The sequence below is a fragment of the Ctenocephalides felis genome, unplaced genomic scaffold (assembly GCF_003426905.1).
Source record: "Ctenocephalides felis isolate EL2017-DRISC unplaced genomic scaffold, ASM342690v1 CF-g0.4_SCAFFOLD_01492, whole genome shotgun sequence".
In the NCBI taxonomy this organism is placed as follows: Eukaryota; Metazoa; Arthropoda; class Insecta; order Siphonaptera; family Pulicidae; genus Ctenocephalides; species Ctenocephalides felis.
Window position 1 is genome coordinate 46,996,434 of NW_020537646.1, and position 24,119 is coordinate 47,020,552.

General features: G+C 32.0%; 2 protein-coding genes across 2 annotated transcripts in view; one reads left to right on the top strand and one right to left on the bottom strand.

The window, feature by feature from the left end:
- Nucleotides 1–19,158, bottom strand: part of LOC113369765 (integrator complex subunit 4-like) — an 80,375-nt gene extending 61,217 nt beyond the window's left edge. Inside the window, exons 1-6 of the mRNA XM_026610337.1 lie at nucleotides 19,025–19,158; nucleotides 18,521–18,891; nucleotides 3,402–3,606; nucleotides 3,167–3,342; nucleotides 3,003–3,095; nucleotides 2,821–2,920 (exon numbers count right to left, since the gene is read on the bottom strand). Of these exons, the coding sequence (XP_026466122.1) occupies nucleotides 2,821–2,920; nucleotides 3,003–3,095; nucleotides 3,167–3,342; nucleotides 3,402–3,606; nucleotides 18,521–18,891; nucleotides 19,025–19,078 (999 nt within the window). The 5' untranslated portion in view covers nucleotides 19,079–19,158. The remainder of the gene's footprint in view (nucleotides 1–2,820; nucleotides 2,921–3,002; nucleotides 3,096–3,166; nucleotides 3,343–3,401; nucleotides 3,607–18,520; nucleotides 18,892–19,024) is intronic.
- A 539-nt stretch (nucleotides 19,159–19,697) lies between these two features.
- LOC113371308 lies at nucleotides 19,698–20,504 on the top strand. The gene has a single exon (XM_026611942.1). The coding sequence runs from the start codon at nucleotides 19,698–19,700 to the stop codon at nucleotides 20,502–20,504; it is 807 nt and encodes a 268-aa protein (XP_026467727.1).
- The last annotated feature ends 3,615 nt before the right edge of the window (nucleotides 20,505–24,119 follow it).

A 24,119-nucleotide genomic window follows, 5' to 3' on the forward strand; every position in this document is an offset into this window, starting at 1 on the left:
TTTCTATTTCAAAAGTCAAAAATTCAAAATATTTCGCTCTCGAGAAACACTATTTCTTCAAGAACAAATGAAACATCTCAAAATTTGTTTTTTCAACTGAAGGAGAAAATGAAGAAATATACAAATTATTTTTCGATATTCAAAAAAAATGTTTTTTTTTCACTTGCCCCAAAAACAATCGTTTCGTCAATACAAGCAAAAGGTTTTTTGAATCACTCAAATCGGATGCTTCGGTTCTCTCAAAAGCTGCCTTTTTTTGCTCATTTAACTCTGTATCTCCAAAACGACTGTACCTGCCTTTACCAAAAAGTAATCAGCACTTCTCGCCATCATTATGAATTGAATGCATTTTGAATCATTTGAATCGAATTAAAACTTCCAGTTCCGTAATGAAATATTCGAGGATTATTAAATGTTTTCAAATAGATTATTATAAATACTATAACTTAAGGCCTGTTTACGCGACAAATGTTTTCACAATTAATAATTGCTTGAATAATTTAAAATAGATTATTTATTATAAATACATACTGTAAACTTATAAGAGCTTTTTAAATTGAGCGACGAGCGTATTCTACAAACAACTTTGTATATGTTTATAAAAAATTTATTCTTTTTTTTTAATTTGATTTTTTTGATCATTTAGATATTTAAAAATTTAGAATTTTTTTTTAAAAAACGTCTTTTTTATTATTTTGAGAATTTGGCAATTTTTGAAAATATTCATTTTTTTTGAAAATTTCGAAATATTCTCAAATTTGGGCCTGCGTTTCCAAAAATTTGAAAAGTTTTTTTTGTTTAGTTTAATACAAATAAGAAGTTTTTTGAACTATTCAAATCAGACGCTTCGTTCTCTCAAAAACTGAATTACCATTTTTGGTTCTATTCGCCCCGTATCTTTGAAACGGCTAGACCGGTCTATACCAAAAACTAATCAGCACGTGTCCTTATAAATACGAATCGAATGCTTTTTAAATTATTCAAATCGGTTGTTCCGTGTTCTCGAACTCGCCGACGAAAATTTGTATCCGCACACATACACACACACGCCCAAATACACACACATATACACGCACACACACATATATCCATTTTTTCTAAGGTATGCCAAAATGTTCAGAAACCTTTGAAAATTAAAGATATATAAAAAATTTCATTTTCGATTTTTTTGCGATTACTATAACTTACCCTACGGGAAGTTAAAAATGCGAAAACACAAAACACAAACACACACACATCCATTTTTTCTGGAGTGTGCCAAAATGTTTAGAAACCTTCAAAACGTCAAGAAATGCAAAAAAAACATTTTCGATTTTCGGCCCATTACTGTAACTACCCTACAAGAAGTTGAAAAATAGCGCACGATCGAAGCCCTAATCACACGAGCCTTGTTTCTTTGCTTTTTTGGTCTGCTGGCTTGCATGCTGTTAGAGAGATTTGTTCGTTCGAACCAATAGGGAGGCGCTATTTGGTCATGTTTGGTCATTTATAATACTTGATAATCAAGCAAACTAAAACAAATTTCACTCAAAAATCTATCAATTCAAAACAAATCACACTCAAAAACCAAACAAGCTAAAACAAATCATACGTAAAAATCAAGCATGATGATTATCAAGTAGTCAAAATGACGAGTTTTCGATCTCTATTGGTTTTCAGCAAGCGAGATATTGATGTTAGAACGTGCGCTATTTTTGTGGACGGATCATAGACCTATGAAAAAGGCCCGAATCATACGAGTCGTGTCAAGAATCAAAATCTTGCTTGCTGAAAACCAATAGAGATCGAAAACTCGTCATTTTGACTACTTGATAATCAGCATGCCAGCCAGCCGATCAAAAAAGCAATGAAACAAGCGTCGTGTGAACAGATCTTTACAAATAACTTAATAAACAAAACTTAATCAATCGAATTTAAAATGAAGAACATTGTATAATATTTATAACAATTATATAAACTGAATTGCAAAGTTAAAATTATTTATTTAAAGATTTAATTTTTAATTAAATTATTTATTTAAAGATTTAATTTTCAAAACCCTCATGTATAACTCCTATCCCCCCACATCTAATAAAATTCATCACAAACAACACCCTCACTATTTAAAAAAAACAAAATAATTAACCCCAACCTGATCCTTTTTTATAACGCAAATCTACGATTATTATGCAACAAACAGGACAAAACCTTATTAAACGTTTAAAACAACACGACAATAACTCAACACAAAAATCAAAAGCAATGATCACAGAATATTTAAATCTAAACAACTATACGTTCAATTTTTATGACGCGAAGGTTCTTTATCACGAGTCAAAAGTCTCACAAAGACGCTTTGCGTAATCGACTTTTATTTTTTTAGATAAACTTAGTATTAACTAGTTGTGTATGGCATCGTGCCTTAAGGCAAATTGCTGGAACTTCCCCTACCGTATCAAAATGTTCGATATTATAAATATTAAATGCTTTCAAATAGATTATTATAAATACACTATCATTGTTTAATATTAATTGCTAAAAATGCATATTAAAAAATGAATGAAAAAACCTTTTCAAAAATTTTATATTTCGGTACAGGATGTTCCAGCAATTTGCCTTAAGGCACGATGCCATGCAGCATTAAAAACAAAAATTTACTGCAAAAATAAAAAAAGTGTTGAAAAATTAATTATTAATTTATTCGACGTTCAAGGATATGAAATGTCCCCTTCAAAAATTTTTAAAATATTTTTTTTTGAAGAAAGTGATGGCTTTTGGTTTAAAAGCTTAGAAACAATTAGTTGATAATTTAAAAACTTAAATTATAGTACTAATACTTACACGCATATTACTCATTAATTTTTTATCTAAAGTTTGAATCAAAAAGGTAGGTCCAACCTTTATCATTGTTCCTAGCAAACCCGCAGCTTGTACACGAATCCTTTAAAATAAATAAAATTGATTTCATGTTAATTTTCAATCAAGAATCCAGATTTAATTTTAATTTTAAATTATATTCTCACCGTACAATTAAATCGCAAACCGCACTGCAAACATGACCAAACGCTGCATCAATTAATCTCAATTCAGAATCTGTTTCAGGCACCAATATCATGCTGCAAATAAATTAAGCATAAATAGTTTATGGTTTATAAAAATAAAGATTTAATATACTGAATAGTTTTACTGCTCGGGGTGTGTGTTTCCCAACTCAGCTATTATGTTAAGAGCTTCCTTTCTGACACATTCATAATCATCCTTTAATGCTTCAGTTGCAATAAAAAATAACTTTGGATCCAATATAGCTCCGCGAGAATGTAACTTTAACATAGAATTTATTGCAGCTGATCGAACTCTTGCATCCTGAAGAAAAAATAAAATACACCAAAATATTCACCAAAGCTATTGATAAAAAATATTACTTGTGAATATGCAAAACTTGCAAAAAGCTTCATAACTTCTGCTGCCTCAGATACCGGTAACAAAATTGAAAGTAATTTCAATGCATTTTTTTGAACAATTGAATTATGCTTGCTCACTAAATTACTCCTTCCATTTAAAATATCATTGGCCAATTCAATGCTACTTATACAATGTAGTGGAATCTTTTCACATAATTCTCCGAGCCTAGAAATTTTTGAATTAATTCATCGCAAAGTATAAAAAAATTAAAAGTATGAATAATTTATAAGCATTTATATTTCATATTTTTTAAATACATCATTTATGTGTAGGTATCACCAGTGGTGTTGTGCTAAAATTTTTTTTACCGGAATGCTAATATTGAAAAATTTGTTCAAAAACCGGTTTTCATGTTTGTTCCAGTTGCGTTCGAAAAGGAAAGAAACAAAAATCATTACAAAACCCATTTTGTGCATATATATGTATGTTTATTACAATAATAGGAACATTTAATAAAAATTAGTTGAAATATAAATTATAAAATTCACTCATCAATCATTTTCTGTATGTAGCAATTTTTTTCATTTCTTTTTTGCCGGAACGTGTTCCGGCCCAAAACTGATTTGCCGGCACGACGTTCCGGCGCGTTCCGGGCTCGACAACACCACTAGTATCACTAAACTTTTATCAAAATGTGTTTGTATGCAAAATTATAAAGAATTATATTATACATGTGATATATGCTTTGCTTTTACTTTTATTTTTAATTTATCACGAATTAATTTTATTCAAAATACTTCAAAAACTTATAAAGTTTTCAAAAAAATGTACTGAAGCAATATTATTTTTTTTTGCAATTTTTCATTCGTTCTTTCAGAACATCCTAATTCCGTTCAAAAGATTTAAAAGCTGTGTTAAGGCGTCGAATACACCTTAATGTGCCTTCACCATTATCACTTCATAGAAAAATTAATTACTGCACTTTTAAATACTTGTGTACACTTAGAAGAGTGAAAAAAAAATAGAAACATTTATTTTATTAAATGGTTGAGTAACTTGTGCGATGTAAATTTCTCAAGATTTGCTTAGTCTCACAACTTACTGAATTCTAAATTTATAAACTTAAAAGCATAATATAAAAATGATAAAAACTGCCTGGAAGGGGGAGTTCACAATATACTAATACAAATATAAAATTACTAAAATTTCTATAATACGTTTAATACAGATGATAGCAATAAACTTTGTCAATTTCTTTGGAAATGGTAAATGGTTCTATAGTAAGGATAAATTAATAAAATAATTATAAAGGGGGATGCGGCGAGGAAAACGACTAAACCGATTTGTCCAGTCTTAGTCTTGAAAAATTCGTGCCAATCCAGAGAAGGTCGGAAAGGTGAGATAATATTTCAAAATCGCGTAGAAACTTTACATTTTTAATTTGAAATTTTTTGTAGAAGCGTAATTTGAGTAAAACAATGGACGGTGGTTAATACGTGAAATGTCAAACGTTTTTGACAGATGATGTTCAATTACGTTTAATAAGATGTTTACGTGAATATTATTTAATTATGATTAAATTGTAGTAAGTAGTTTTGTTCGTAGTTATATTTATATACAAAAACGTTATTAAACGGATCGCAAGTGTTACTAGAAACTCAAAATATCAACTTTTTTGAAATGTTAATATGAAAATGCATTTTTTGGCGTTGTAACACTATCTTTTTGCAAATCATACTTTTTTCGAACACGGTACTCTAAAAGATCTCATTTGTATAATTATATACTTATTGGTATTTATAAAACATTTTTTAGGTTATATTATTTTTTATTTATGTTATTCAAATTCAGAACCTAAATTTCGTATCGACCAAATGGACATTTTGTCGAATAACATTATCTCAGTTATAATTTCCCAGAATTTATCGTTGGTAGTTTTTTAGCATTAATTAAAAATGTAATTATTTTGTAAAATACCTTTAAAACTATAATAAGGCTTTAAATCTTTTTGCCACCTGTCCGTTTCAAGTTACCTCGCCTATAAGGTAAAAAGGTCTAGATAACAAATTTTTGAAAGACGGCAAAAAATCGCATTTCTACAACGATGAAGGAGCTGGCAGTTTTACTGAACTTAGTCAGATAATTGTTCGTTTGAAATGTGTTATTTGTTGTGATATAATTGGTTTGATTTTTATGATATAGTTTATATTTGCTCAGATTCAAATTGGACCTTTGTGCCCCGCCCTGCTTTACATATATACTTTTCATTAAATTTACTTTAATTCATCGAATGTTACTTGAAACTTTTCAAAAAGCAGGTCAAAGAGGAAATGCTGTTACGAATGTGTGGGGGAGGGCCCCATAACTACCCCTCTCCCTATATGCGTGTAAACGATGTCCCTGATGAGGAGTGTGTCCGAAGGCTCGAGGCAGTCTAGAAAGAGGTTTTTAATGTGAGCCTAGAGGACGTTATGGGGGGACAGCGTTTCGGAGGCTGTCCCCCAACAGAAAGTAGAATTAGTGAAAATTCCTAAAGGTGATGGTTAAGTGATTAATGCAAATCGGGCCCGATGTATGGATAGGTATTGGACACTGGTTGCGCCGTGGGTTACAGATAAGTGTAGATATAAGTTGCATGTTAGAATAAGTAATGTTTTAGAATAAGCAATTATTATGTGTAAATATAGGTTAGTTAATTAAATAACGAACAAACGCCTTTTCATTATTAGTAACTATAGCATAGTGAGTTTCTTACAGGATCGCGATGTTAGAGTAAGGTTGTAGAGAGACCGCGAATGTACAAACCATAACAAAAAAATAGAGCATGAATTAAGGAGAATAGTAATAAATGAAAAGGGGTCCATGACAAATAAAAGGGAATCCATGACAATACTTATTTCATTTTCTATCTCTCCTCGCAGACATTTGAAAATTTTATATAAGTTCAGTAGTATTATTTACAATTATACACAAAATCCAGAATCCAAAAAGAATCTGAAAAACTTGCAACGTAATCAATAAGTCGAAAGACCAAAAAAGACTTTTCTATAGAAAGAGAAAATATAGACAAACTAATGGGGTTTATTGTTTTTATAATACCTCATTGTATATAGCATTAAAACAACACATCCTTATACACTTAAAGTATTTATTTCTTTGATTCTCTAGAAATTGTTTAGAATACGCCTTACTTAGCAAAACAGCGCTTGCCGGGTCAGCTAGTAGTTAAAAATTTTACTTATGAGAAAATAGTGTGTTTCTAAGCACGATCGTCAAATTAAAAGTGTGCGGCAACGTGTTAATTGTCAACGACGCTTCAACAAAATTTGTGCCGTTGTCTGAATTAATGCTAGTAGGTTTTTCTGACGCATAATAAGTCGTCTGAGCATAGCTAAAACTTTCTAACATAAAACTTGATAGAACTTTTAACAGAACAGTTCGCGTACTAAAATACACTGGGGCCTCGCTTTACGGCCTAGATACGTTCCGCAAAACTTGGCCGTAAAGCGAAAAGCCGTATAATGAATCAATTATTCTAATACGTATTCATACAAATTCAATGGGATCGGTTCCAAATTTAATAAATATATAATATGGTTTCATCCAAAATGCATTTTATTTTTTTATTTTGTTTAAATTATAAACATATCTAACAAGAACATAAATTTTACATAAAATAAAAAACTTCAAAAACATTACATAATTTTCAAATAAAAATGAAACAACTAAAACCTACAGACAGTGGCGGCGCTAGACCATTTGTGGGCGTCGGCGAAATTCGTTTGCGAGGCCCCCCTTTTTTAACAGTTGCAAGTTGACTAGTGGTGCATGGCATCGTGCCTAAAGGCAAATTGCTGAAACTTTTCGTGCCGTAATTTAAATTTTTGAAAAGCTTTAAAAAAAATTGTAAAGTGAAAGAAATTGACTTTTTTTAATTCGAAATATTTTGTTGAAAATTTTGAACTTTTTTTCAAAGCAATCACGTTGCGTTAGCGGCTTAGAGACGAAATATCGAAGCGCGTAAACGCCGCGTTGCAGTCTAACTTAACTTCACTATTAATTAAAATCTTTATAAAATATCTGATAATTTGATGTGCATATGCCAAATGGGTTTTGTTGTGCTTTTTTACTGGATTTCCAAAACCGCTAGACCTGCCTTCCTAAAAATGTAATCAGTTTGGCACATTTGCCCCGTATCTTCAAAACGGGTTATCCTGCCTTTGCCAAAAACTAATCGGCACGTCTTCTTAACTTCAATACATGTCAAATGTTTTCTGAATTTTTCAAATTGGTTGATCCATGTGCGAGAAATCGTCGACGAAAATTTGCCAAAATGTACAGAAATCTTTAAAGATATATAAACATTTTTGTTTTCGATTTTTTGCGATTACTATAACTGTATATGAGATTTAATTTTAATCAGATAAATAGACCAATTGAAATAAACAAAAATTATACAAGTTAAAATAAACAAACTCTTGGGCAAAAATGGTTTGTTTTCCAGCTATTAGAAAAGCACTAAAATTAAATAATTATCCCGAAGAAGTTTCTTTTTTGCCATTTGATTAGCAAATTTTATGTTTTTTCGATCATTATGAATGAAAAATGGTTGGAAATCACTGGCTTAATAACTAATTAGACAAAATTTTGCAATCTGCAAGTGATTAATTAGATTTAAAAAATCTATAATCACACTAATTTGAGTGCACAAATCCGCACATCACATAGTAGGTACACATGGTCTAAAAGCTCGTCCCATTATTCTAAAATTTATTGACTTGTTATAATTAATCATTTATCGTAGTTCCATAAAATTTATGTTAGATGGGACTATAATTTTTATCTCTAAGTTTTTTTTGAAAAAAAGATTGTTACAATAAATTGCGAAGAAACTGTGCGGTCGATCTTGACGAAAAACTATTCAGCACGATGCCAACTGAAAACTTTCGATCAGTTTTTGAATTTTCAAAATTGGTTCAGAAATGTCAAAATGACATTTTTTTAAGAGTCTATAATTTTTTGTCGACAACATCAGAGCGGATCAACCAATTTAAAGGATTTAAGAAACATTCGATTCGTGTTGATAAATTGTCAAAGGCAGGCTCAGCGGTTTCGGAGATACAAAAAAGTTTAAAAGGTTATCAATTTTATTTGAAAGAACTGATCATCCCAATAGAATGATTAAAAAAATATATTGCTTGTGTTGACGGTGTGAAACAATGATTCTTTTCAAATTAACAGTTTTTGTTATTATCTCATTGTTATTTCTCATTGATCAATTTATATTGATCATTGATTACTTTTATTCCTCGAATACCTATTTAATTACTGTTTCGATACGTTAAGATTCCCACTCGTATGTATTCCCAAAAAGAACGATGATTTACAATTTACATTGTGCTCACATAAGAAATACTCAAATATAAACAACCAGAGAATTAGCTCCCGCGAAATTGTTTTGATTTAAAAATCTATAGTGTTGACAGACGATATTAGATAATGTCCATAAAAGATAAGAGAGTAAAATGATAGTGCCTGTAAGCCACTAATCACCTTCTTTATACTTTCTTTCTTTATACTTGTTTCTTTATACATTTCTTTCTTTATACTTGTTTATCTATGCCACTAATCACCTTCTTTACTCGCACATCCGTATGAAAATTAACTAAGTTTTAAATAATTAAAATTTTTCCGGGGCCTCCTGCGAGGCCCCCCCAGGCGCGAGGCCGTCGGCGGTCGCCGACACCGCCGACGCCTACTACTGCCTACAGATCACTGTCACCATCATTTTGCGCTGGTGGGTTGAAAAATTTGTCTTGTTTGTTTTGCCTTCTTGTCTATTTTTTCCTTTAGTGATTTATAACAGTTAATGGCTGAGTTAATTCCTCGATACACATAAGCGCTACGTTCGATATCAGGATCGTTTTCAAGGAAGATGTTTATACCTTGTTCAAAATATGAAAAAGCGCTCGACATGATTTTTGATGTTAGCTGTTTGGATACAACAGGTTCTGTATCTTCATCAATTGCCGGCTCTGCTTGCAACTGAATGAGTTCCTCATATGAAAGGGGTTCCCTATCAAGTTGCAAGTAGATCCAGCACATCAGATTCGTTTAAATCTTCAAAACCGAGATTGCGCAATATATCGACATAGAGAAAAAAAGCCGTTATAGCGAAACATTTTAGGCCGTATATCGAAAACGTACCTTAATTAAAGAGGGCCGTTATAGCGAAAGGCCGTATAAAGAGCGGCCGTATAGCGAGGCCTGGGTGTATAAAAATAGTGATACGAATGCTTCGATTTTTATAAAGCCTTTCCACCACGATTTCTCAAAATAATCGGTCTTTAGAAGTCCTCCTCCCAATTCGAGAACGATAATAGCAACTTCACGCGGTTTTTCGGTAAGCCTTCCATCAACAGAAAGGTGGAAAAATTGACCACGAACTTGTTAAACAGCTTCGTGCAACCTTTTTATACAACAAGGATGAGCAACACGCGCCCCGCGGGCCGCATGCGGCCCGCCGGATTTTTTTCTGCGGCGTTTTTCAACTACAACTACAGATTATTTTACTAGATATTTTAACAAATACTGCTGTAAAGGCTAATTTTGTTGTAAGTCAAATACTGGTAAAAACTGTTGTTCGCAGAAATAGTATTTCCCGATAAAATAAATATTAATTTGAATATTAGTTTAATAATATTGCAAGAAAAATTGAGGACATGTCCGAGAACATAGCAGTAACGCATTTCCATATTTGAAATAATTAAATAAGTATGTTTTATAAAGTCGCGAGAGTTAAATCATCGTAAATTTAAAGAATTCGTGAACAATTTAGAGATGTATATGGCGATAATTGTAGTACTTTCGTCATTTTGGTAATGAAGAATAATATCTTCTGCAGAATCTTGCGTTTCACTTTCGATATTTAGAAAAAGGAAATAAGCTAGCAAGTCAGGTGTTTTCTTTGCCATTTAACATCGATGTAGGTACACTTTATGAAAACCATCACAGAAAGTGATCAGCATGCAAAATAATGCAGATTTAAAAAATGTATTTGTTCATTTAACATCGAATTTTTTTTATAAAACTCATGTCAGCTCTGAGAAATTTTTCCTTTGAGAAAAAACGCAAAGAAAATTATGATAATTTATTTTTTCGGATTCACGTATGTGTGCGGGCAATTACACAGGTCCACAAAAGAACAGTCGATGGAAAATAATTAATTCATCTAGAAAAATGTATAGATTGAAGATTGTGCCAGTTTTTAAATATTTTGCGTCTCAATTTTGACTATAGATTTATCTTCAGCGGCAGAAGGTACATTAGAAAACATATGTCACACACCCAATCCAGACAACTTTTTTTTTGATCTGTGTTAATTTCGATCCATCTACCGATCCACCGATCAAAATTGAGTGAAACATATCAAAGCTGCATACACGTTGCCACTTTCCGCATTAAAAAAATTAAAATAAAGAACAATATTTAAAAAAAATGGTTGATACTGATCAGCTTATATAAAAAAGCAGTGCCAAATTTCTCATTAAAGTTTTCAAGTAAATTAGTTTTTCTGTTTAACTATTGTGTTTTCACTTTATATTATTATTTATTTACACTTATAATATACACTCGTAATTATATAATATATATATATATACTATTTTCAACTTTGTATATTTATTCTGTTCTTGTTGCAATTTTGTAATTTTGTTGCAATTACATTATTCCCGTGCTCAATCAAAAAATCTTTTTGACTTAATATTAGTTCAGACTTTTGAGTTTATGAAAAATCTTCAATTTTATTCAAAAAGAAAAAGCAATTTATTATTTTATGGGTTGTACAACCGTAACCATTTTTGTAAACGTTGTTCTTTATTTTAATTTTTTTAATGCGGAATAGAAAACTACATACAACTCCAATTTTCACTATCTTCTTATACAAGTCATTTTAGCTCGATAATTGATCAATTAACAATTATCGTTCTTTTTGTGAACGTTTTTATTTGAAATTCGATTAAGATTTTTCTGAACATATAGAAAAGCGTAAATTTATCCGCTCTATCTGCTGCAACATTTTAAAAACAATTCTTAGATATTGGCAACGAAATGGTTACCTCCGATAAAACTGATTTGCAGGTTTATCCTATTGTACAAATATTTCTCGATGTGCATAAGAAGTAGGTACATAGTTTTTGAATGCCTTGCAAAAGGAACAATTTTAGCAAAAAAAATTAGAAATTGAATATTAAAATCAGAAGATGAAACTGTTTTTAAAAGAAAATTGGATTTTTTTTCAGAGTTAACATAAATCAAATATGGATGTTAGTATTTTAGCGTTTCGTTGGGCAAATTATCAATGTAATTTGTGTTAGCTGACCCTTTCATTTATTATACATTTATCAGCCATTTTTTATACTAATGATTTTTTAAAAATATTTTCTGTGGCAAACCGTTTGACGGATCAGCTAGTATATACATAAATTACGTGCGGCCCGCCATGAAGTTTTAAAATTTAAATTGGCCCGTGGGTTAAAAAGGTTGCTCGCCCTTGTTATACAACATTAATTTTGATTTAGGTTCTATAAGTAACATTTTTAATATATATTATATTTCGATTTTAAAAATTATGGTTCCTGCTAATATAACTATTCTTGAACGAGCCTCATAAATGTTGATAGTTAATTCACCCTGCGTACGTTTTTCCTTGCCTGTGCAATATTTAAATAAACGAGCGAAGTTTTTGATGACTCTAATTCATTTTGTAAACGATGAATATATACTAAATATAATATTTGTGGTTTGCTCTATTACTGTTATTGTTGCTTATTCAATTTCATATTTGATTTCCAAAAGGTTGACAACGTCAAGAGTAAGTTTGCCAGCAGTTTTTAACCACGACGTATCAAACAAATTTCTATTAATTAAATCTCCCGATAACAAAATTAAATTGGCAGTATTATTCCATGCCAATATTAGTTTGAAATTGCTACAAAGCATTTCGCGATTAATCGAAGTTTCAAAATTATTTTTAACTTCATTAATAAATTTGTATAATAAATAATTAATTCGCGCATTGTAACAATCGTGGTAATGTAATATTTAATTTTGACGCTAAAAATTGCACTGAGCAATCTAAGTTATTATTAATAATTTTAACGTAGAATGCTTGATTAAAAATATTTAGTAAATTTTGCTTATTAGTATGTAACTGCGACACTGTATCCGCTCCGGTAATTAAATAATCTAAATCAAAATCGCTTTTGATTATTTTAAATTTAGTTGGGTAACTTATATAACTTTCCGTGCAAAACTGCTCAAAACACCACATTGGAGCAGATCTAAAAACGGAGCAGATGCCGAGATGTTGCAGTGTTAGAATTAAATTTTTTATGGGATTATAAGTATTATCGCACCAAATTGTTCATTTCCCATCATCTTTCAAAATCAGTCGTTTGAAGTCGATTGATTCGGTTAAGTGACTTAAGTCATATAAGTCGAACGATATAGTCAGGCGTCGTACTAGTCCATCAGTCGGGTGGCTCGCACGATTTAATATTTTATTAACACGATCATATTTTATTAACTTCCCGTAGGGTAAGATATTGTAATCGTCCAAAAAACAAAATTGAAAATTTTTACATTTCTTCACGTTTTGAAGTTTTTTGAACATTTTGCATACCTCAAAAAAATTGATGCGCGTGTATGTATATATGGATACAATTTTTCGTCAACGTTTTCAGGCGCACGGATCAACCGATTTGAATTGTTCACAAAACATTTGATTCCTATTATAAGGGAGATGTGCTGATTAGTTTTTGGCAAAAGCAGGTCCAGCAGTTTCGAAGATACGGGGCAAAGAATGCAGAAAATAGAAATCGAGTTTTTGAGAGAACTGATCATCCGATTTGAATGATCCAAAAAAACAAAAGCAGGTCCACCCGTTTCGGAGATACCGAGCTAAAAATCATCCCATTTGAATGATTCAAAACACTTTCAGCTTGTTTTGACGAAACAATTGCTTTTGGAAAAAGGGTTTTTTTCAATATTTTTTTCCAAATAATTTTTTTTTGTATATCGAAAATAATTCGTATTTTAAATTTAACTAGTGGGGCGCATGGCATCGTGCCTTAAGGCAAATTGCTGGAACTTCCCATACAAATATTATTATTTTTTTAAAAACGATTAACATTTTTGAAAAAAAATTACTTCGAAAAAATTAGATTTTTGAGAAACTATATTTTCGACAAAAAATTACTTTTTTTTTGAGAAAAAATGTCTTCTTTATTTTGACATATTTTGGAAATTTTGAACTTTTTTTCAAAGCAATCGCATTGCTTCGCATAGAACACGAAACGTCGAAACGTCAAAGCGCGTAAGCGCCGCGTCGCCGTCTAACGGATAAACATTGGTACGAAACCCATAGGAATGTAAACAAAATTTATACTTATTGTTAAAATCTCTATAAAATATCTGATAATTTGATGTGCATATGCCTAATGTTCATTTTTGACCGCCAAATGGCATTTTTTTTACTTTTTTTGTTAGATCTCCGAAACAGCTAGACCTGCCTTCATGAAAATTTGATCAATTCTTCATCTTGTTAATACAAGTAAAATGTTATTTTGAATTATTAAAATCAGACGCTCCGTTCTCTTAAAAACCGAGTTACCATTTTTGGCACTTTTTGCCCCGTATCTTGGGAACAGCTAGACCTGCCTTTGCCAAAAACTAATCAGCACGTCTCCTTATCAATACGAATCGAATGTTTTTTGAATTATTTAAATCGGTTCATCGGTGTTCCCGAAATCGTCGACGAAAATTTGTATCCGCACACACATACACACACTCACACATACATCCATTTTTTCTAAGGTATGCTAAAATATTCAGAAACTTTGAAAACGTAAAGATATATAAAAATTTTCATTTTCGATTTTTTTGCGATTACTATAACTTGCACGGGAAGTTAATTATAGCTAAAGTTCTAAAGCTTGCTTATATACTTCAAATAAATAATTTTTACTTTGCAATTCAGTTTATATACTTAATTCTTAAAAATATTAGACAATGTCCTTAATTTTAAATTCGATTATTAATTGAAGTTTTGTTTATTTACTTTTCTGTAAACACATATAAGTTATAGTATTTATAATAATCTATTTGAAAACATTTGAAATTCCAGCAATTTGCCTTAAGGCATAAAGAATGTCCTCGACATTTTCGACAGACGGAATAACAGATTTGTATGATTGAAAAAACATTCAGTTCGTACTCGATCGCGAAACGTTTTTGCAAAAGGCACGTTTCGAAGGTATGGAACGTTTCGGAGGAATAGAGCGCAAAGGGTGTAAAATCAGTCATGCAGTTTTTGAAAGAACGGATCATCCGATTAGATTGATTCATAAAACCTTTTGCTTGTGTAAACGGTGCGGGTCAAAAAAATTTCAAAATTTTGAAAAAAAGTTAAAATCAAAAAATTCAAATTAAAAAAAAAAAAAAATTAACAAACATCTTGTAATTTCAGACTCATAAATTGTAGAATACGGTCGTCGCCCAATTTAATAAGCACTTATAAATTTACAGTATGTATTTAAAATATATAATAAACTATTTAAAATTATTTAAAACAATTATTGATTATTTTCATTTCTCGAATGTTTAATTACTGTAAAGAAAGTTTCAGCAATTTGCCTTAAGACATGATGCCATGCACCCCACTAGTTAATTTTTAAAATCGATTCAAGATTTTTGTTGATAAAATTTTTTACTCTTTTCTGCCAATTACAAAGAAATCACTTGACTGATAGTCACACAAAACTAAATAATCAGTGGTCTTTCTCAGGTTACACTATTTGTCTTTTAAATTTTTATTACTACTGATTTATTGATATTATACCTATACCCCATTTTACACAGTACTCATTTTACATATTTTCAATCTTACAAGGTTTTTGAAAATATTTTTTTTAACCAAATTTTCTAACTTGTGTTGACAAGTAATTATAAACACTGAACTTTAATTTGCTTATTTCTTCAATAACATTTTCATTGTTTTACTGTCAAAATACAACAATAAAAAATGTATGTTATGTAGAATTTATGTTAAAAGTTTATGTGAATAATAATATAACCGTTCATGCAGAAGGATAAAAACAGACTGACTGATTATATATTCTTTAACTAATCACATGCATTACAAATATTATTAACAATCACTTGTTTGACACAAAACAAAAGAGAAACATATATACATAGACATAGTAGACACAGAACGTTTAGTATCAAACTTCAACACCCCCACTATACTAAACAACTTGTGTACTCATACCTGACAGCTTTAGAAACTGATGAAATGATGTCTCACATCAATGTGTTTTGATCTTTTGTGAAAAACTGGATTGTATGAGAGTTTTTGTGCTGACTTGTTATCATTGTAAATACGTACATTCTCATCTACATCCATTAATTCCATTAACAAATTTTTTAAGTATATCGCTGGAAGCATCTGATGTTGCCATATACTCGACTCCTGTACTTGACAATGCTACAGTTTTCTGTTTAGAGCTTTCCCAAGATATAATACTATTGGAGAATTTGAAACAGAAGCCTGTGTATGATTTTCTATCAACATTGTCACTTGCCCAGTCTGCATCTGTATATCCTACTAAATTCTCTGAATCGTTCTTAAATTTAAAAACATACACTCTCATCTATATCCGTTAATTCCATTAACAAACTTTTTAAGTATATCGCTTCTTTGGAAGCACCTGTCGTTGCCATGCACTCGGCCTCTGAAAATTGTTACACGCATATGTGACATGATCGTCAAACATTTTCTTCTTTCTTTTTCTTTTAGACTTTCGTGTTTTTATGACATTTTGTTCATGATCATTGCCAGCATTTTGATTCTTTTCTTCCATTACAGGCTGCATTTCATTAAACCCGACTGAAACACTGTTCACTACTGGTTCTATTGGGTTCTTGCTAGGCACATCTTCAATATTTTCTAGAATTTTTACTGCTCTTGATCCTTTGTGTTTGAATGGCAATCTAGTTTGCTTTCCTTTACAACAAACTATACAATTATTTATGTCTGATGTTGCCTTCTCGGATATGGTGAGTCCTTTCACTAAGCCTTTACTCGATTTACACAAATCTGTTTTATTTATATGTCCTGACCGTCTATGTCATATATTTCCTGACTTAGGATCTGTAACTAACAAACAATTAATATTATTTGTTATGAGTTTATATACTCCACCTGTAAGTACCGCCACTGCAACCAAAGTGTTATTTTTGTTATAAATTTTGCATTTATTATCATTGAATACAACCCTGTTACCCTTTCCGGTAAGAGCGCTAGCAGATAATAAATTAGCTGACAATTGTGGTACATAATGAGCATCCTGTACTTCAACATCATAAACTTGACCATAAACCTCTGTCCTAAGAGAAACGCTGCCACAAGACACTACTTTCATTTGGATATTGATAGCTGTCCTTACTTCCTGCACATCAGGTTTCTTGTTGTATTCTCTTAAACTGTTATTGTCATTCACAAGATGAATATTGGCTTCCGAATCAATATATCAATCTGTTTTATTGTATGTACCAGTTGAAAAAACTATGTTAAATGCATTTTCATCAGGCTCATTATTCACAGTATTGAAACGACATTTATTTTTATAATGGCCAAGTCGTTTGCATTTAAAACATCTAATTTCCTTTTTAGTATCAAAATTATTCGAGTTTAAATCTTGGCACTGCTTGTACCTGCCATTTTGTTTTGCTACAAAGGCGCTCTCATCATTATTAACCGCAACATCGTTTCCTATATCCAGCAGCTTCGTTTTTATTGCGTCCGTTGTAATGGCTATACCGGAATGCTCAATCGCCATAATCATCGTCGAAAACTTTTCTGGCAATCCTGCCAAGAGCAAAGAGCCTACCTACTCATCATCAATATTAAATCCCGCTCCCCTCAATCTCTGCCCTGTTTCTATTATTTGATTGACATATGAGCTCATTGATTCACAATTAATTAATCTAGTAGAAATTAATGTCCTTAAGAGATTAATTCTTCGAGTGAAACCTGAATCACTATAGCTGGGCTGAGGTTTTTGTTTCTTTTACATGTACATATAAACTTGTATCTAATGTTAATATCAATTTTGCTCTCGCCTTTTTATCCTTGATCACATCAATTTCCCGTGCTGCCCCGTGCTTTGGCTCTACAATGCATTCTGCTAAATCTTCTAAGATTAGAAAATTTTCTGCTGCAAACGCCCAATCGTCATATGTTTCACGCCCTTTTAACTTCGGTACATTTACTAAGTATCCCGACGACATAATGATTAAAAAAGCACTAAACTCTTATTCAATAAACTTTAAAAACATGGGATCTGGGCCCATAACCTGTAGAATTTATGTTAAAAGTTTATGTGAATAATAATATAACTGTTCATGCAGAAGGATAAAAACAGACTGACTGATTATATATTCTTTAACTAATCACATGCATTACAAATATTATTAACAATCACTTGTTTCACACAAAACAAAAGAGAAACATATATACATAGACATAGTAGACACAGAGCGTTTAGTATCAAACTTCAACATGTTACAGTTGCAAGTTCTTAGTAGTTTATGCTATGATGGAAATATGTATATAAGACTGGAACTCACTGTTTTATGATCAAAACTAAATTTTATATGTGTATAAGCTAGTATGTTTGAAATACCAAAATAAAGAGCATCATTGTTTTTAAACTTTGTTTTAATTAGTATTTTGACATAATTGATAGCATAAATTTATTTAAAGTGGGCAAGTAGAATGATTTTTTACAAAATCTGTAAATTATAAAAAAAATTATTGTTCAACAAAGATGAAAATAAAAACTAGAGAGTAAAAAAAGGTTATATCTTTACAAACCAATTTTTATTTTTATTTATTAAAAAAATGCAATATTTAAAATAGTTTTATTTTTAATTACCCAGTTTTTTATGAAACATATCTTCTGTGAAAACGGAGATAGGTATACATTAAAGGTTTATAACAACTAACATACATCAATAAGTACTTTTAAGCAGCATGCAATATTATTCAATAATAATCATCTCAAATAAAAAGTACCTCAATAATGTTGTAAGTCCTTGAGCTGTTACTTTACTTGATGTTTCTCTCTGTAGTAAATTTATCGTCTCATCAATTAAAACCTTTATACATGTAACTGCTTGAGATCCTATGTCACCTATCAATGATACAATTTTAACTCTAACTGCTGATTCGTTCTCTTTTAGATATTGTTCTCTCAATTTGAGTAAAATATCAGGAATATCTGACTCGTCAATTTGTAAACTGTCTGAAACCCGTAAAAGTAATTGCAATGATTCATTGCTACTTTTGCTTTGTTTTAAAAGATTTATATAAACTGCTCCAGAACTGCTATTAGATACAGATTTTCTTATTACTTTAATTTTATGAGGAGACGATTTTGCTGATTCCTGGGAAAAAATTGCAGACTTAAGATTGAAGAACATATTATTTATTATACTTCGTAGTAAATTTTGTTAGTCATTATTTTTATACAATTTAAATAAAATAAATCAGATGGATTTAACACTTTTAAATAAATACCTGTACAGTTTGCGAATATAAAGCCGAAGCTCTTTTTTTTAGTAAAGCTGTCATTTTAGAGATTTAAAAATCGTTTATAAATGTCTAAAACAGATGTTAAATTATATCGAATACAGAATAAGCTTACAGAGAGCAATCAACATATATAAACATAAAACTAATCTCATAAAACTAATTTGACAGGAAAAACCGCGTGCGGTCAGAGTCATTGTATTGAAGTTGTAAAACATAGATAAACAAGTAGAAATAGATCGCTATGTCTGGCGATTTGACGTTACCTCCATTGAAATACAAAATTTTAAAAATAGATGGCAGCACATGTATAATATTAAAATTAACCCCTTGTATTACTTCTACACACTTCTACATTTGTACGTATCGTATACAGCCCCAAAAACCTGAATAATTTTTAATATTGGTGTAGGCGTATGGCAACGTCGCTATGTTAAGGGTCGTGCCGGATAGTGCGTACGGATGAGAGAACAGGCAGTCGGTCCCGAGCAGTTGTCGCAATAAGATATCTCTGTACATAAACTGTTAATAAACTATTATTATAAATTAGCATACGCATTTCATTGGTAATATACCAAAGCGGTGACCCCGACGTGATTTAGTGTGTGTGTGTTAATTTCAAATGAATTCTTGTGCGAAAAAGTTAAGTGCAGTGGAAAACATGAGTACGCCAGTAGTAGTGCCCCGCGATAACGTAAATTTGCCACATTTTTACGAGCAGGACCCAGAATTGTGGTTTGCTTTAGCGGAAAGTGTGTTTGCACACGCTAATGTGAAGAATGAAAGTTCAAAATTTCATACGGTCGTTAGTAAGTTGGACCCGCGGTATGCGTCGGAAGTTCGCAATATAATTCTGAAACCCCCTAAAGATAATCCATATAGTGTGTTGAAAAAGGAATTGTTGAAACGGTATGGCATTTTCGATGAAACAAAGCTACGCCAATTGTTGGAAGGTCAGGAAATGGGTGATAGAACCCCATCACAATTTTTACGGCACCTACGCTCATTAGCGGGTTTAGCTGTTTCAAAAGAAATGCTAAACTTAATGTGGTCGTCGCGCTTGCCTATGCTTGTGCAAGCGTTAATATCTGTAGGGGAAAACAGTGACATAGATTTGAATGCGAAAGCCGCCGACAGAATTATGGAATTGGAGACAGCATCGGGTGCAACAACAATGGCGTTTGCAAGCACATCGTCGCACGCGGATGATTTTTACGGCAACATCGCGTCGGACTTGCGGAATATGCGAGCAGAGATTTCTGACCTGAGGAAGCAGGTAGAGCGCCGACGAGACGGTTCATCCCTTCGTCGTAGGCGCAGATCGCGTACGCCCGCGAGCGCTCGGTCAGGCTCGGAAGAGCGCGTACGAACGCTGTGCGAAGATCATCGACGGTTTGGTCGGAACGCAACGCGATGCCGATCGCCGTGCCAGATGCGTTCGGAAAACTCCGTGGGCCATCGTTATTAGCGGCAAACGATTTACGCCCAGAGAGACAGATAAGCCGCCGTGTTTGCCTAAGTGACAGAAAGAGTCAGGTGCATAGACCTTATTGGCTATGTGCGAAGGCATGGAAGGGGAAGTCAAATCGACCGAAGCGTTCGTTGTGGCTACTTTGAGCATTAAAGTAAGCTACTATAACAGAAATTTTAAACAAAAACACATAACATATTGGTTTATTTCAAATTTAAATAAGATAATTAAAAATAAGCCACCAAAGCTGTTGTATAGTGGGTTGTAGAAATACTAGCAGAAAAAGTGACTGCAAATTCTATACATTTTCTACAGCTAAGTGGAAAGAAAATCAATGGGAAAAGTGGATCGCTGCGGTTAGAAGAATAAAGTAAGTATCATAACCTTATAGTTATAAAAATTCAATTCGGAGTACTGTGAATAGTTGGAAAATTGTTATGTTTTTTAGCAAAAAGAAAAATTATAAGTCAATAAATTGTTATTTTATCAAAATTTAATGCTTACTAGAAAAAAATGTTTTGCAAACAATGTAATACAAGGCTGAAATAATGATAAATATATATTTATATATTGTATATTGATTATGTGTAACTATTATTTATCTATTAATTACATGTTATTATATAATAAATGTAATTTTGTGATTAAAAGAAAAATAAAAGGCGTAAAATGTTTATTATACAATCAGTTTAAATAATACAATGCTGAAATAATGCAATATATTGTAATATATTGCAATAATGTAATATTTCCTTCAATTTACAAGACTCGAAAAGTTAAAGTCGTTTTTTTCCTGCAATTTTATTTGATGGGTCTTGTCTTTATAATAATGCCTAAATCATGTCTTTATAATAATGTCTAAGTCTTTAGTTTGACCAAAAACAATAAAAAAATGAGTAAATTAATTTATTATTTACTTATTCTATTGATAACATATTTTTATCATTATTATATTGTTTTTATCAAGAACTATTCCGAGCTCATGACATATGCTTTAAGGCACTTAACCTTAAAAATGTTTACTGCATTTCCTTTTTAAATTAATCATTACACTTAACTATGTTTTAAGTGCGTTGAAGTAAATTTAATAATTTCAATAAATATTGAGCGTTCACATTATTACTGTATAATGTTTATTATTATTTATAACAATTATTTAATATCTTTTTTCTTTAACAAACATATAAAACCCATAAAAACCACACACTGATAGCCTTAGTTAGTTCATATTTATTCCAGCGCTGCATGGGCGCTGCAGTCACGCTCTGAGCGAATACAATACATGGACTGCTAGTTGAGCGCATAAAAAGTGTCAAAAGATGTTCTATGGTATGAGGGCATACGAGGGTAATTTTGCGGCCGAGATATGTCAAATACGAACACGAGCTTTACCGAGATTAGTCGAATGCAATCGATCGCTTAAATTTTACAGTTACTTGGGTTCGCGTGATGTTTGATCGCTCGGGTTTTTAAACTAAAAGAGGATAAAAATATACCTGTTGTAAAATTGTTAAAAGTAAAATGTCTTCTAAAATGTGTTTGGTCTGTGGTAAAGTTCCTGATTGCAGTAAAACCTGTTCTAAATGCTTCGCAAGTATTCCGGGAAATTCGACATTCATCGATATAAAAAATCGAGGATATCTTTCATATCCTTCCGATGAAATGTTTAAATTATATTTATATATAGAAACCCTAATTCAAAATTCTTTAAATTTAATGTACAAAAGTTCATATGAAAGCACGATTCTCCGAAAGTTGAATGACTTGGGACTTGCACATTTTTTTAGATCAAGCCATTTCCAGCAATTTGTCCAGCACTATCATGACCTTATCAACTTTGTCGCAAAAATGTATTTAACAATTAGAATTTACCATGAAGAACATAAAAAAAGCAAAGTTGATAAATATGTACGCCACTTTCATACAAAAATTGTGCTTTTTAAACATCAATAATAAATATATTACATTTAAACAAATATTTCATTATTTCTTTCTAATTTCCCATAATAGCTCTTCACAAATAGTGAATTTTATAATACGTAAAATATTTTTTTAATTTTTTTTTCTTATTTTCCTTAAACACTTTGTATAACTAAAAAAAATAAATAAATATATAAATAGTTCATTACATTTATTAGTTTAACATAAATTGTATATTATATAATATTTTCCCAACAATTTCGAACACACGGACTTTCATTTGACGTTCAAGCGATTGAGTTTGACATATCTCGGCCGCAAAATTACCCTCGTTTGCCCTCATACCATAGAACATCTTTTGACACTTTTTTACTTGAGAAATGTATGGGGACTAGCAGTCCATGAAATTGTATAAGGTCTAGGGTCAGGTGTCGTACCTGATTGATACGGGGTCAGACGTTTCAGCGTTTCCGCGCTCATTATTATGCAATCCAAATAGGAAGAATATTGCATATAAGCTAGCCGCCGCAAATAATACGACGATTGCAACTTATGGTACGGTGGCAATGGTGGTTGATCTTGGGCTACGTCGCGACCTGTCATGGAACTTCATTATAGCAGACGTTACGCAACCAATAATTGGTGTAGATTTTCTCGCATACTACGGTTTGATTGTGGATGTGAAAAGTCGTCAAATAACGGATGCTATGACAGGATTAACGGCGCAGGCGGATATTACAGCGGGAGCAATAGCGACTATAAAGGTGGTAACGGGTTCAACGGCGTACCATAAGTTGCTTGAAAAGTTTCCTGGTTTAACACGACCAGACGGCGCTGTTAGGTTACGCAAGCACGCGACGCAGCACCATATAGAAACCAGTCCTGGACCGCCGGTAGTTCAAAAATCTCGGAGATTAGCTCCGGACAGACTAATTGCTGCTAGAAACGAGTTTGAAGCTATGCTGAAATTAGGAACGGCTCGACCATCGAAAAGTTGTTGGGCAGCCCCGCTACATATGGTTCCAAAAGAGTGTGATGAGTGGCGTCCATATGGCGATTATAGAGGTTTGAATGCGCGTACGAAGCCTGACAGATATCCAGTACGCCATATTCTTGATTTCGCCCAAGCCTTAGACAGGAAAACTATATTCTCGACTATAGACTTGGTGAAGGCGTTTAACCAAATTCCGGTGGCGGAAGAAGATATCGCAAAAACCGCTATTACAACACCGTTTGGACTATATGAATTTTCGTACATGACGTTTGGGTTGCGCAACGCCGCGCAAACATTCCAGAGATTTATCGATGAGGTGTTGCAAGGGTTAGATTTTTGTTACGCTTACATCGATGATATTCTTGTAGCTTCGTCGTCCGAGGAAGAACATATGGCACACCTAGAGACACTGTTTGGTAAACTTCTGGAATTTGGAGTGGTAATATACCCAACTAAATGTGTGTTCGGCCAAACAAGTGTAAAGTTTTTGGGATATGAGGTTTCGGCTGAGGGTACTCGCCCCTTGCCAGAGAAGGTTGAAGCTATTAGGACATTCACAAAGCCAGCGACAATGCAAGAGCTGAGGCGGTTTTTGGGCATGCTAAACTTTTATAGAAGGTTCATACCATAGATAAACAAGTATAATAGATCGCTATATCTGGCGATTTGACGTTACCTCGATTGAAATACAAATTTTT

Coding starts and splice junctions, on each gene's coding strand:
- LOC113371308 (XM_026611942.1), top strand. CDS start 19,698: ATGAGTACGCCAGTAGTAGTGCCCCGCGATAACGTAAATTTGCCACAT.